Source organism: Fonsecaea monophora (genome assembly GCF_001642475.1).
Source record: "Fonsecaea monophora strain CBS 269.37 chromosome Unknown Scaff149, whole genome shotgun sequence".
NCBI classification, from domain to species: Eukaryota; Fungi; Ascomycota; class Eurotiomycetes; order Chaetothyriales; family Herpotrichiellaceae; genus Fonsecaea; species Fonsecaea monophora.
Window position 1 is genome coordinate 1 of NW_019174080.1, and position 14,553 is coordinate 14,553.

Here is a 14,553-nt window from a genome sequence, read left to right on the forward strand (position 1 = left end):
CTGGTGTGTATCGTTGTGTAGAATGATACGTTATGTTGTAGTTGGCTAGTGATTAGCGATTAGTACGTGTTTGATGAGAGTAAACGTAGATATAAGTGAGTATGTATAATATTGGTTGTTTTGTGTTTTGTCACACAGAAAGGACGAGACGAGAAAGTGCGTGGAGGCATGGGCACGGAGAGATGTCTAAGAGAGAGAGGAGAGAGAGAGAGAGAGAGAGAGAGAGAGAGAGAGAGAGAGAGAGAGAGAGAGAAAAGAGCCCTCTTATGCGACACGGAACCCTTTCTTTTTCTATTGGACCACTAGACTTTGATCCTCGATAGTCGATGCTCGATCCTATTTTCCTATATCCTATTTCCTACACAGATATCGATTATAATATAGCAATTCCTTTTCAGGAGTCACAAGAAATGCTCTTCTTGTTCTCTCCCAAATGGCCTTGAGAGAAATAAAACTATCTCCAACTCTACCTCCCCCAATCATTGACACGTCGACATTCCCCTTTTCCTGAGCACTAGATCAATGCCGGCAGAAGCGCCACCAATGGTAACACGACCTGTCCACCGCCTAGAGCGAGTTTGCTGCCATAGTTCTCAGTCTGGACGGCGACGTCTGCAGAGCTGGTTTCAGCTGGCGTCTGGTTTCTTAGTTAGTTGAAATGCTCCGTCTTTGAAACCGGGCGAAGAAAACAAACTCACCTCGCTTGCGGTCTGTTCGGGCGTCTCGGAAGCTGTGTCGGCCGGAGCGGCGGTTGTCTCTGAAGATTCAGAAGAAGCCGTGGTCGTCGCTGCACCGGTCTCCTCTGTGCCTGGAGCTGAAGTGGTCGAAGTCGGCGCCGGGGTGGCGGTGGGTTCCGTGGCCGAGGTCTCATTCGAAGCAGGAACTGGCGTCGCGTCGAGCCCACATCCTGTGGCCGCGGCACTTACGCTCTCACCGTAGTACTGCCAGATGTCAAACTCGAGCGCGCATTCGAGGCAGTCTTCCAAGATGGTGGTGAAGTTGGCCGAGTCACAATAGCCTTCCGTCCTCCCAGCGGTGATGACGCCTCCACTGGACTCTGTGTCAATGGGGCTAAACAAGAGATGTATCGCAAGACAACTCACCAGTTCGCATGGCACTCGTAGGCAGGTGTTCCAGGCTCCTGTCGGCGCTCCAAGGGAACAGAAGGGTGATACTCAAAAGAGATAGAGGCAGAGGCAGAGGCAACGGCCAGAGCCAGAACCGTGGGAAGAGCGTAATGCATGGTGTGATGGTTGATCCAAAGAGTGACAAGTTAGACAGAAAATACAAAGGCTGGAGCTGCAAGGTACAAGTCTGGGCGAGAAGGCCACGAGAAGAGGGAGATAGCTCTTCCATATAAACATGGAGCTCCAGCAACCGACCTCGAGCCCGGTCCCTTCGTTTCCGGGCCAAGCGTGGGTGCTCCAACCGAGGGTGGCATCAGTGGCCAAACTCAGCTGCCAAAGTCGGCGTGGTGAGAGACACAATGGTCGGCCATGACATCGGCAGACGAGACGAGTTGACGTGTTTTCTCTTGCCCAATTCTCGGCTGCTCCATTGGTTTGGTCCCTCGTGGCATCCAGCCGATCAACAGTGAGTGCCCAGCAAAAGCCAAGCACGCCGGCGAGCTTGGGACGAAAAATTATCTTATCAGATCGAACGATTGCGGGTCTGACAAAAGACTTTTTCCGCTTTTTCCAAGCCTTCAGTGGAGAAGGACGAGTTGTCTGACCACTCCCGATATCGGCACCTGCTTGATATCTTGTCTGATTAGATGGCAGCTTCGCTTGGACGTGCCGTAATGCCCTCGCTAGGGTCATTGTCCTGCGCTTCGTCCGAATTCTCTACTCCATGCACATGGAGAGACTTTGGAAAAGGAACTCCACTTGCCTTCGCATCGTCTCCCAGCAGCACCAGGTTCTGCCATTTCCTGGCCAAGCATTGGTCGGCTGTCCCTCGTGACTCGAATGGATCGGTTTGCGGAGGGTATATCTTCCACCAACCCCCCCTCCTTGTCGTAGATAGTCGTGTAACTAGAGCGTAATTCAATCTGTTCTCTTACCTCCAGTAGCTGGTTCTGGTTCAGAAGGAAATCGGCAATACTTCTGCTCATATCATCGACAAAATGGCACCACTTATGTCTGCTCTAGTCTTGGGCGGCGCCCTCGCGGCAAAGTTCGCCGTTGCCCAAGAACATGGAGAGGAATATTCAAAGACAATGGGCCCAGTTGCCTTCATGTGGCCGCCCGATCGTGAATGGGGTGCTACCCAGGACAACACCGCCCCGTGCGGTTCGGCTGCATCGGTTGTCAACAGAACCGACTTTCCCCTGTGTAAGTCAATGCCAAATAAGTCCAGTGGGCTCATACTGAACTGTGACAGTAAATGGCCAAATTGCGCTTGTTGCCCAAGACGAGTCCTGGCACATGCAGGTAGCGATATCTTATAAAAGCGGTGGGTGAAGTGCCGATCCAGCGTCCTGCTTAGTTCATGGCTGACGACTCGGCTAGATCCCACGTCCAACGATGATTTCGAGGTCGTGATCCCAGACACAAGAATCCCCGAACTCAACGAAGGGCACCAGTGTTTCCCGCTTCCGAACCCACCGGCAGATGTCGAAGCTCAAGCACCCGCCACTTTGCAGATTCGATATACTTCCGACTTTGATACTGACCTGAACGAGACCTTCTATGCGTGCGCTGATATTACATACGTGCCGACCAGCCAGTTCACCTATCAGGTACCATGCTTCAACGCCACTACCGAGGATTTCGAGATTTCTGAACCTGACTCGGAGGAATCTACTTCAACGGGTTCGGCAGCTGGAGCAACGGCAACGGCCGAGGTCCCAGAAGCCACGGAGTCATCGTCTTCAGGCCTGTCCGGCGGCGCGATTGCCGGCATTGTTGTCGGTGTTGTGGTGGGAGTTGCATCTGCCCTTGCTCTCATCTTCGTCCTGTGGCGCCGCCGCCAGCAGAAGAAACGCCTTCGTCAACAGGAAACCTCAATCAGAAATGTGAAATGGGAAGCCCAGCACGGGAGTGGACCGGCATCGCAAGCTTCGGATCGCGACATTGCGCTCAGGAATATCTAGGTAGATGAAGGTCCGGGGAATGTGGGTATGGAGGATGGCATATGTGAAACTGAGTCGACCGACGTCTGATGGAAAGTGGAGATTCGATCCCTAATCATTCCAGAGTAATATTCAGCTTGTCTCGGGTGACCAATAGCACAGTAAGCCATATTTGTTCCACTATCCAACTCTTGCCTGTTGTGAACGCAGCGATAAATTCAGAGTCGAAACTCATATCGACCTAACATTAAGGAAGGTTTAGCGACCACGTGGATAGTAATACGCTAGTGAAAATCAGGTTAGCGCCGTCTACCTTTCAGCATATGAGTGTGGAAGCAGTGAATACCTTGTGTCGTGCGAATCCAAGGCCTAACTCGATCCCTCGTGGCCTGATACCCACTCAGCAATCCCTCTTGCGTGCAGCACGGTCGTCTCAAACGTGGGTGCTGTGAGGTCCTCAGGTCCGAACACGAGCCGGAGCTCAGTGCATCCCAGAATGATGCAGTCGACTTGGTGATCCCTCAGTAGATCTCGGTACGCCGAGCGCCATCTCACCTTGACGGGTTCTGGAATCTCGGGTTTACTCATGTCTTGAAATATCATGCCGTCGGCATCGGCCCGGAACTCGCTGTTGGGCACGACAACCTCCAAACCGAACCTCTGAAGCCGACGGATGTAAAAGTCCTCTTCCATGACCGCTCGTGTCGCGAGCAGTCCGACCTTCTTGAAACCCTGATCCACAATCTGCCGGGCTGTGAAGTCAACAATATGTAACACGGGCAGGCCAGTCGTCTCCTCCAGCTGCTCTGCGGCTTTGTGCACAACGTTGGCACAAAGGACCAAGGCCTGTGCATTGGCTGCTCTGAGCTCCATACCGCACTGGCAAAGTAGTCTGGTCATGCCGACATAATCTTTGGCGCCGACCAGTGAGGCGAGGTCCTCGTAATCAATGGATCTGATGAGGAGGTTGGCCGAGTGTATACCGCCTCGTTTAGCATTGACATGCTTGTTGATTTCCTCGTAGTATATGGCCGTAGTCTGCCACGAGAAGCCACCGATCAGACCCGCCGTCCGTGTTGTTGCGACAGCAGACTTGGTCAGTGAGGATGCCGGTCTGTGCGTGGCTGAGGGCAATGTCGCCACCTGGAAGTGTGGCAGTAGTTTGTGGATGTGGGTGAGAGGACGGGCAATCACATTGCAGCGCATTTTGACACTATCACCTGGCCCGTTTTTTCTTTTTCTTCTCTTTTTTCTCTTTTTGAATAAAAAGAATCGAAAAGAGAGAAATAAGTAGCGTGTGAGTCTAGAGGTCGCGAGGAGGATCAAAAGGAGTGATGTCTTGATAGTCCAGCATCGGTTTGGCGCATCAGCCTTCTGTTAGGTGATTCCATCTTTGGACCTGAGCGTGGGCTTGAGCCTCGCTGCTTCAACCTGAGGAGGCGCCCCGGCACGTGACTGAGCCTGGTGTAATTCGGCTTGAGCGACGGACCAACCGCGCCCACATCCCGGCTAGGGGGACCCTGTTCCCGGATGGTCAAGCTGACATGTGACATGTCCTAGTCATGAAATTCTCCTGCGCTTCGTAAATGTCCTTCTTTAGCGACAGCAATAGTACGGATTCTGTCGCCAAGGTGGGTTACCATGACCACATTGCAAAACGCCCTTCTATTGCACAGCGTCCCGTCCCTATCAGCAATGCACCAGAATGCACACGATTTGGGCGGCGACCAGGCTGGCAGATTCTCTACCACAGAGGCAATGCGCTGCGGCTTCTTGTCAAGCGTCTGGGAACTCTCGAATGATGGTCCAAGTGATGCAACTATCTTAGGGGTCGCCCTACTCGCAGTTCATGAGGCAAGTAAATGTCGTCGTAAGAAGATGCCTGAGTCTTATCCTCTGAAACTCTTCTGATCGGTGAATAAGAGGAATCATCACGACAGGGATCGAAATAGGTATGAGCTGTTCTTACTTCACCTCGGAGAGTTTTGTTTGACCTCCGTGGGAGGTGGGTTTGATTTTCTTGTACCAGAACGGGGTCTGCGATGGGGGAGAAGGAATTACAGTAGATGATGGGATCGCGATACGACATATTCATGTACCCGGTGACTTCAATCCAGATCGGCGGCCAGGGACGTGACACTTCATGGGTCACTGCCTCTGACTCCACGTGGTTGGCAGAATCGATCACACCCAGCATTCTTGGATTTAATTTCTGAAATCATTCCACGAAGGCCTCTAATGTGGCGTTCTGGATTGTGAAACCGCCATGGTCAGAAGCTGCGGAAAGTGCCTTTGTCCAAAAGAGTTGCGGTGGATGTGGATGGTGTGAAAGGAGTAACTCTGCACATTTATCGGTAGAAACGCCCAGCTTTATGGTGATGGTGATTTGTCCCTGCTGTGTTTGATATCACGTCTTCACTGGCACGCCACAATCATAGAGGTGCGACTTGGTTGAAGGATGGCAGGCAGAGATCTATAATTGCGAAGTTAGGTATAGCTAGGTTGACTGGGTGAGCTTTTTGAATTTCAAGGTCGCCGTGGGTAGGGCGCCACCCGATATCATACCAGAACAGTGCGTAAACTCAAAGGCCGGCTACTGGTCCACTCACCGAAGTTTGCTGCAACATCGGTTTTTGCAGGGAAAGGAAGGGTCCTTCCCTTGGCCGGAAATGCGCAGGCGTCACTCAATTCACGGGTGATTGTCATGGAACAGGATCGTCATTGGAATGATCCAATGACTCTCGTGGGCGAACAATAGTTGAAGAAATCCAATTCGCAAAATCTTCCTTCGCGCCGTTCGCTATGCTACCAGACATGATCATCCGTCTCTCATATTTCCGAGGGCGGTCGCATGCAGACATCATTGAAGAGAGCTTTACACCGAGCGCTCTGTTCGATGTTGCCAGTGGTCCCCATAACTCCTTCGAACGCCATGTCACCGGTCGAGCTCCCTTGTCCGTCGCCAACGTGCACCGGGCTTAAGTATCCTGCATCTTTGGCTGGTTCATAGTGGTTCATGATCTGAGGGTTCACAACCACACAGCGAAGGTCGCCTGATTTGCAAAATGAAGACATGGAAACATCAAATGCTTCATTAGAACCGGTTCCCAATAGATGGAGGATCTTCGGCGCGCTCTGTCGCGTCACCCCATAACCAAAGGTGCAAACCGTCTGAACTGAAGTCTGCACCAGTCGATGCTGGTCTTCCAATTTGTCTCTCAAGTAATGTTTCGACCAGCCTGAGTAATGTTCTGTCTTGCAGCGAGTCTCGTCCCGATACTTGAGCATTGCAGGCATGTCGTCTTCAATCGCAGATCCACAATGGCCCAGCCAGAGAACGTCCCAGTTGTCGCCATAAGGACGAGGGTCGTGAGCTGGTATCTCGACAAATTGCCGAACATTATCCGAGACAAGTCGAATTTGTTCCTTGAGCCTTACGTCAAAGTCAACATCGTCTTCGACGATGAAGGCCGTTTCAAATCCGGAGGCAATCACAAATTTGAGGAGATCGATGTGTGCCAACCATGCCATAGCTGAGCCGTGTGCGGGCGTAGTCTTGCCCGAATCCTTGCCGATGTTCTCGAACGCTTGGACCAGCTCTGGTGGATTTTGAGGTTGGATCGGAATTGTGAAATCTAGGCCAACAAGATCTGACGCTGCCTTTAGGCCACGGGTCCGCCAGCTTTCACCCCTGGAGAGGGCAAGAAGTTTTTGGAACTGAGTCAAGTCAGTTGCTAAGCCTGTGACAAGGGATGTGCACAACTCACCCCGAGCGTCGAGTTTGCTGCGGCCTCTCGAGGCGATATCCATGACACGGGCTCACGAGACAAGGCTAGGTTTCCGTCACTCTGGTACGCTTGTCGTAAGAAGGCGATGAGAACCAAAGGGGTGATTGCAGCGATAATGGTGAACGCGATAACGCGACCAACTACATTGGGTTGCCATATCCAGCCTCGGAGCATTATTGAGACATAAAGAATGCGTCTTGGTGAGGCTGGGAAATTCAATATTATGCTCGATGTCGATGTTTGAAGTCTAACAACCAAAATTAGAGGACGGAAGAATCTCTCCTATTGACCTCAAGAATGGGTCTATCGCCTCGCTGGTAGAATGGGATTGTGATTAACCAGATGTCACTTCGATCTTTTTTTTGACATTATATTAACTTCACCTAACCGGTGGTCACAATAACCTCCTCGAACCCGACAACAATTACATCCACATCATTGGCGGAACTCTGGTACTGATAGTGCTCGCAGCCTTATTCATCCATTGGCGCCGAGGAAAGCAAAAAGCCCTCAAAAGGCGCCTCAAACCATGAGCCGTCAACGCGCGAACTCTTATCCCAAAATCAACCGTACCCTCCCAATTCCTATCCCTATAAACAACAGACTTACTACCCAAGCAAGTTGTCTAGCACTCCTTCTCAGCAGCGGAAGCCCATGTCGAACGTGGAGCTGGACAGCAACAGTCGCTCCCATACAGGAGGATGACATTATGAACATTGGGACGCATTGGGACGCTCGTTTTGGACGCTGGCTTCGGAATGAATACTGTCAATGGTTACATGGTCTAGAACACAGGCCTTATTGGGCATGGGAGGAACAGAAAGAAAGCTGGAAGGTGACATACACAGTAGCCAATGTCGACATTTGATGGGCACTACGCTCCTGTGCTACAAAGTGCGATTAGCGGTCTACACGGCGGCATTGAAAAGGAGCTGCTATATTGAGGTTCTAACGTAATGTTTGTTCCAAAGGAAAAGAACATCACGCCTCCCTCGCAGCCTTGTGGACTCATGTGCAATCTAGTGTAGGCGGATTCTGCGAAGTGCCTATGGTACATTAAGTAGTTGTAGTACGGTCCCTAAGCCGGTCTACTTACTCGACACTGCAGTCCCCTATCTTGACCCTACCTGCCACTCTTTGTTGTCGTGAACGGTTTTATGCCAATTGTCACCCATGAGGCTCCTCGACCTCAGAATACACAAGATTAACGAGGCTCCCAGTCCTACGTGGCCCAGATAAGGTCTTGAAAATTCCGCAAAAATCAACATAAATATACGAGTCGGCAATGGTTCCAAGAAGCGCAGAGTTATTTCCAGGTTTGTTAGAAGCGTGGGAGACCATCGACAGAGGTCGCGACTGGTATCTCAACCTACCCCGGACATGAGACAACCATAACTTGTCGAGCTCGCAGCACCTGGCACAGCCGACCCTGAGCCGAAGTTGAGCCGGACGAGAGCCGGCCTCGCAAAAGCGGCGCAAGGTCACGTAGAACACGAGTGAGGCAGGCGTCGAGGTACGTGATATACTCGGACCTCAGTAGTATTTGTACCTGATTCTGATTCGCTCGGCGTGCCCAGTACCTAAGCTGGAAGAAAACCCCCCGGTGGAACAGCCCCCCCAGTTCAGGTTTAGGCGCCCATTGTTTCAAACTGCGGGGAAACACAGGCACTGACAAGGGCTTGACCTGATGCCCAGCAAAACCCACTACAGAGACGAGAATCATTGGCCAGACAAGACTTCAGGCCAACCCCATTTCGCATCACCGACCGAGGCAACTTCTCTACTTACTCGAGCTGCTCTCAATCGCTTGCGAGTGTGCGTGTCACAAGTTGTCTCTCGCTATGAAGCCCAGGGTCTTGTGCTCCTGGCCTAGGCACTGACGGCAACTTGATCATGGATGAAACCCCGCTCGACCGTCCTTCATAAACATGCTTTTCTCTGGGAAATTCGACATCATCTCGTCCACCTTCTTTCCATCGTGCCATCGACATCACACCATCTTCAGCTCCGTCGCTTACTGTGTGTGGAAAAATGGCGCATCCAGGCCCCCTTGAACGCGTTAACCGCCTCGCTGTGGGTGCTCTTACCCTGCCCTTCAGTCTTGTTCACCGTGCATCGACCGAACCACTTCTTACCGGCACTTTGTTGTTTGCTCTGACCCGAGCACCTATTCAATACCGAGCACGCCTCTTGAAGGCATTGGGCGATGCCGGACTATCACCTGAACGCATTGCCCTGCTCGTCAAGTCGTTGAAATACCTCCTTGCTATCGGCCTTGTCCGTAAACTCAACCAGACACTGAACAAACTTGCCCTCAACAACTGGCACTTCTTCACCAAACCAGGTGCCCCCTTCCAATGGGATAAGCGGACGGAGCTCGTGGTAGTGACTGGAGGATGTTCCGGCTTCGGGTACGAGATGGTCAAAGGCTTCTCGAAACATGCGAGAGTTGTCATCCTGGATATCTCTCCAGTTCCGGAGGAGTTGAGGAAGCGTAAATCTCCCTGATAACCACGTCATAAGTCGACTGCTCATTCTCTTGCTTTAGTTCCTGGCGTCGACTACTATCAACTCGACTTGACCGACTTTTCGGCGATAGAGTCGACAGCTGAGACCATCCGCAGGGAGCATGGGGACCCCACGGTCCTCATCAATAATGCTGGCATTGGTAAGCTTCTTGCAGTCGTATGCCATTCTTCCAGACGGTAGTCAGCTGACCCGAGAACGCTTCAGCCAACGGCACCAAAATTATTCACAGTGATGCAAAGTTGACCGACAGGATCTTCAAAGTCAACATTGCCAGTCACTTCATTTTGATCAAGGAGTTCTTGCCCGGAATGCTGAGAGCGAAAAAGGGGCACGTTGTGACTATTGCGTCCATGGCCAGCTTCTTCGCAGCCCCAGGCCTCGTCGACTATTGCTGCACAAAGGTTGCGGCACTCTATCTCAACGAAGGTAAGCTCACCATTTATTTCTATTACTTACACTGTCCTCCGATGTTGACTTCTGGCACAGGTCTGCGGACGGAGCTTCGTACCTATCATGAGAATGGCAAATGCATTCAAACCACCTCGGTCCATCCGTCCTGGCATGCAACTGGCATCGTCAAACCCGTTGCCGCCAAGTTGGAGCAGGCGGGCATCAGGTGTGATCCGGCATCCAACGTGAGCGATGCCGTCGTGGAACAAGTGTTGGCGGGACGGAGCGGCCAGATTTTCATGCCGAGGACTGAGGAGAGCAACGCAGGACTGAGGAACTGGCCTGTGTGGCTGCAAGATACCATGCTCCAGCTCCAAAGGAGTTTGAGGAATGTCGACATTGCTTGGAAGGAGTGAGAACGTTCTGTAGGGAGTAGTGGCAATAAGAATGATGTTGATTACCCATTGTCTTCCTTGGTCGAGATCGACCCTGTCCTCTCCTTTCCTGTTCCGGACAATGCATCTCCATCTCCCGAACCCTGCGAAACGAGTGTATTGAAACGCCCCTCTGATATCCTGGCACCTGGCCACGCTGGCTAAGCCTGTTGGCGGTGTAGCTTCTCTGTAACAAGCCACAAGCCTAATGAATGCAAAGCTCCAATAAAATCCACCGTTGATCGATGCTTTTTTCCAACTACCCTCCATTGCTCTATTGCTCCATCCCTCGATCCACACCATCAAGGTGTTCTCCTCCACTCTGTCCAATCACCTTGTTCTCTCCCGTCAGCTGCCCCATCCCAGTCGACGCGGATAAGGGATTGAAAGATGAGTGGCGTTTACAAGAATCCCATGTCTCTTTGAGAGGCAGACAGAATCCGCTGTTGTGCCGTGGCGTTTGCCTTGCTTCCCCTTCCCCGGCGGATGGATTACCCCCAAAATGGTGGCTTATTGGTGTCTTATCTGACGAGCACTCTTTCAACTCCCTTGGGTGACTGCCTTTGACAATGTCCCGGTATGCGTACAATCACACCATTTCCCAGGGTGCTCGTTACATGGCGCCTCGTCCTTGGATGTGTGCACGAGCCCACACCTATTCCAGCAAAGCTCCAAAAGACGTGGCAGGTGTTAGTTTGGAAACTACCGGCCAGAAACTCTCTCGTCCTCAGATTGGGACTCTGATCTTCAGAGAAACGACGATCCCACGTCCCGCGGGTGGCCTTGCGAACACCGAAAAGGGGCCTGTGCATTCGTTCTTTTGCTGGGAGAAATGCCGATTGAGAAAGACATCCATTCTACAGCGATGATCGCCAGTGTCTTGTATTTGGACTCTTTGACCTGTCACCTGCCACTACTCGACAACGGCTTTGCGACAAGGGGTGGAGTCTTGCAGGGAACTTTGAACTCTCAATCTTAGCATCATGGCGCTTGACTTTTGTTCTGACCCATGTGTGTCATCGTGTCATGCTACCACCTCCCCTGGGTTATCGGATTGTCTTTGGTGGCGTTTAGCTCCTGCACCACGACTCTCAAAGAACGAGGCATTGAACGAAAGTCCAGCTCTTTGACCCCGATGAGGAGCACTCTGAGAGAAGTCAATGATCCACTCTGTCGCGTCCGGAATTGGACACCCCGGAGCCCATTCTTGTCGACGGCTGTTCCCCTGCACCGAGCTGATATCAACGGTGGTCATGCAGGTACAATAAGACGAGTTCGGATGCTCGACAACAAGGTTAACCCAAACCTTTGCTGCGTTCGTCCAACGGAGGGAATCCAATTCCAATGGCCGTCTCCAAGCCGTTGGGAGTCATATCCTCTGAAGACCAGTCCGGCCTGATCCTCATTCTGACCTCGCTGTCACTGTGCTTTGTTCTCGTCGCCTTTGCCATTCGCATCTACATTCGGGTTCCGCAGAGATTGTGGAAATGGGACGACCACATTCTGACGGCTGCCACAGTATGTTTGGATACCTGAGCACGAGAGTGGGACATTCCAACGGTCCTAACGGCCTTCCAGGTCTTCTCCATCGTTCAGACCTCGCTCGTCTTATATGCTGTCCACCTCGGCCTGGGCCAGCGGAAAGCATTCGAGGGCGATGACTCCCATAGTGATTCGATCAAGAAGGTACGAAGAAGGGAGTGTCGACGGTAGGATGAGAGTGGATGTTTGTGCTGAAACTTGTTTGGTTGGGGCCAGTACTATTATGCAAACGACTTTCTCTACCTCGTCGTCCTCCTCTTCTCCAAGTTAGCCGTGTGCTTTCTCTTCCTGAGGTTGACACGCCGTCGAGGACACATGATCGCCATCTACACCACCACCGGGCTCTGCGGCGGGTGGTTTGTCCTGTCGGTGCTTTTGATCAGCATCGACTCCTCATGGAGGCGGGCTTTTTCGACACCGGTAGGTAAATATCTCGACTCGTCTCGCAGAGAGAAGAAACTGACAATCTCTCAAAACAGTTTGGCAGATGGCTCGCTGTCGGCATCACAGACTCGATCACGGAGCTCCTTTTTGTCCTCTTTGCCGCGTACCTGGTCAGCGATCTGCATATGAGCAAAGTCCAGAAAGCCATTGTGGTGTTTGCATTTTCCCTTCGACTGCTGTGAGTACTGATATTTATACTCTTTCCGTCGAAGCGACTGCTGCGCTGTTGGAAATGTCTAACAAAGCATTGCCTGTCCTGCTGCTACTGCTAGTGCCATCCCCGCCTGCGGCATCCGTCTCTACTACCTCAACCCGACCACCCTGCCCGGCAATCGCAGCGAATCCCTCTCCCTGGCCATCGTGTGCACGCAGATCCAGCTGGGCTACGGGATCATGGCGGCCTCGGTCACGGTGCTCAAGCCGTTCATGGCCGTGTACGAGAAACCCGTAGGCTACTCGGGCTACACCAGCAACACCGTGGCTAAGAAGTACATGACCACCACCAACAACAGCGACCGCGACCACGACCACCTGTCCTTCAAGATGCAGCCACTTTCCCACTCAGACGAGGTCATGCCAGAGAGACTCAGCCCCCACGCCGTGACATTTGACCCGAACCAGCCGACCTTCTCCTCGCGCCTTCCTTTGGGCCCAGGGCAGGGGCAGAAGCAGAAGAGACGAAGCGGTAGTGGATATGGACACGAGAAGAGCGATAGTATACACAGCCACGACAGTCGACGGCTGATCATCGAGCGCAAGACGGACTGGTCGATTCGGTACGAAGAGGCCGAGAGTCACAAAAGCGTTGTTAGTGAGGGTGCTCCGTCGGTTTCTGATCGTTGAGACCTGGCGCTTCGGACTGAACCCCGGCTCTACAAAAGATAATTTGTGGGGCTGAGATGACATACTTGGTTGGAGCTCTGACGACTTGTAAGGATATATTTATTGTACGGAATCTTGGGACCCAGGCAAGACAGGAAATGGATACAGGAAACAGGTTGGGAAGCGGGAAACGGGATAGCCAATATGCCGATCAAGTTGGCATGGGAAAGAAAGGAAAGGAAATATCATCGATCGATCATGTACTTGGTGCCGGTTGGGCTATACCGAAGGAATCAGATTGAGGAAACTGTCCCCTATACGTCACTTTTGGCGACTTACTGTAAACCAGTATGGAAACCCGGACCTGTACAAACGACACTTTTTCAAGAGAATTCTCTCCATTCATACTCCACGAACTCCACGATACCCAGAGGGTTTGGTTTTGCTTTGACAAAGCGAGATCATCTGTTCCTTGTCGACTTCCTTCTTTTTTCCCTTAAATCTGATCCCGTTCCCCTCCCCTTCTCCTCCTTGTAATCTCGCTGAAATAACCGAATAATCGAATATCATACCACGTCCTTGGCTCAGTGTCTCGTACTCAACATACTTCACCGACAAGTCTTGACATGTCTTATCACAGTCACAAGTCACAATCACAATCCACCGGCGCCATCATCTTCATCCTGGGCCCTGGCGAATGGATATCCACCTAGTGCGTAGTACGTACACATAAGCCACGTTCCCTCGAGTTTTGACTTTGCCTTTGCCCTCCTCGCATTGCCATGTGAGTTTAAAATACAAAGACTAGCGATTCTTTCCCCCTCTCGAGGCGAGTGGGCCTACCGGGGACACGGGACGGGGAGTGTCAAGGTAAAATGAAGCGAACGGCTCTGGCTGGCTGGCTGGCTGGCTGGCTCGGTCTGATAGCCTCGATTCCATCAACCATTACTCTTGTTGGGCGTGACGTTCTAGAATCTCCATGCTTATTCTGTCCGGTACTCGTACGAGCATTTTCTGTACCTGTCCATTCCTCCATTCCCACACGTTAATAGTACCTCCCTCATCTCTCCTCGTGAATACAGCCCTACGTAGGTCTGCGAATACTTTTTTTCCCGTCAATCCCCCTCCCTCAATTCACTCACCTACCCCATCCATCGATTCTACGAGTACTCGTACCTTGGCCTAAAGTCCCTCCACTCCCCCATTCACATCCACATCGGCGAGAGGGACAGGGGACAGGGACAGGGACAGCGAGGCGTCATGAAGCGACGAGGCGGGTCCTTGGATTCCCTTCTTATCCCAGCTAGCCATAGCCAGGGCCATAGCCATCCATACATCCATCCGCCCGACCCACCGTTAACGACAAACGGGGAAGAGGGAAAAAAGAGCTTGAGTAAAAGTGTGAGTGGGTGTGGGTATGAGGAAGGAAGTTCAAATCCACACCTGCAGTAGCGTCGAGTATGTATGTAGGACGCGAGCAAAGGAAAGCTTATCCTCGTACCTCGCTGCCCTCTGCTTGGCGAGCAAGGCA

At 52.0% G+C, this 14,553-nt stretch overlaps 6 protein-coding genes across 6 annotated transcripts; 3 read left to right on the forward strand and 3 right to left on the reverse strand.

Moving 5' to 3' along the window:
- Positions 1-514: 514 nt before the first annotated feature.
- AYO21_11207 (hypothetical protein) lies at positions 515-1,243 on the reverse strand (the record flags this gene model as incomplete). Its single annotated transcript, XM_022661103.1, has 3 exons — positions 515-637; positions 699-1,050; positions 1,104-1,243. The coding sequence occupies 3 exons, from the start codon at positions 1,241-1,243 to the stop codon at positions 515-517; spliced, it is 615 nt and encodes a 204-aa protein (XP_022506563.1).
- An 882-nt stretch (positions 1,244-2,125) lies between these two features.
- AYO21_11208 (hypothetical protein) lies at positions 2,126-3,094 on the forward strand (the record flags this gene model as incomplete). Its single annotated transcript, XM_022661104.1, has 3 exons — positions 2,126-2,333; positions 2,383-2,454; positions 2,511-3,094. 3 exons carry the CDS (start codon positions 2,126-2,128, stop codon positions 3,092-3,094), a joined length of 864 nt encoding a protein of 287 aa, XP_022506564.1.
- Positions 3,095-3,442: 348 nt separating this feature from the next.
- AYO21_11209 (hypothetical protein) lies at positions 3,443-4,279 on the reverse strand (the record flags this gene model as incomplete). Its single annotated transcript, XM_022661105.1, has 1 exon — positions 3,443-4,279. One exon carries the CDS (start codon positions 4,277-4,279, stop codon positions 3,443-3,445), a length of 837 nt encoding a protein of 278 aa, XP_022506565.1.
- Positions 4,280-5,902: 1,623 nt separating this feature from the next.
- AYO21_11210 (hypothetical protein) lies at positions 5,903-7,035 on the reverse strand (the record flags this gene model as incomplete). Its single annotated transcript, XM_022661106.1, has 2 exons — positions 5,903-6,790; positions 6,841-7,035. The coding sequence occupies 2 exons, from the start codon at positions 7,033-7,035 to the stop codon at positions 5,903-5,905; spliced, it is 1,083 nt and encodes a 360-aa protein (XP_022506566.1).
- Positions 7,036-8,892: 1,857 nt separating this feature from the next.
- AYO21_11211 (hypothetical protein) lies at positions 8,893-10,196 on the forward strand (the record flags this gene model as incomplete). Its single annotated transcript, XM_022661107.1, has 4 exons — positions 8,893-9,355; positions 9,410-9,529; positions 9,595-9,816; positions 9,877-10,196. 4 exons carry the CDS (start codon positions 8,893-8,895, stop codon positions 10,194-10,196), a joined length of 1,125 nt encoding a protein of 374 aa, XP_022506567.1.
- Positions 10,197-11,558: 1,362 nt separating this feature from the next.
- On the forward strand, positions 11,559-13,043 carry AYO21_11212 (hypothetical protein; the record flags this gene model as incomplete). Its single annotated transcript, XM_022661108.1, has 5 exons — positions 11,559-11,732; positions 11,793-11,900; positions 11,973-12,176; positions 12,236-12,378; positions 12,473-13,043. 5 exons carry the CDS (start codon positions 11,559-11,561, stop codon positions 13,041-13,043), a joined length of 1,200 nt encoding a protein of 399 aa, XP_022506568.1.
- Between the last annotated feature and the right edge of the window lie 1,510 nt (positions 13,044-14,553).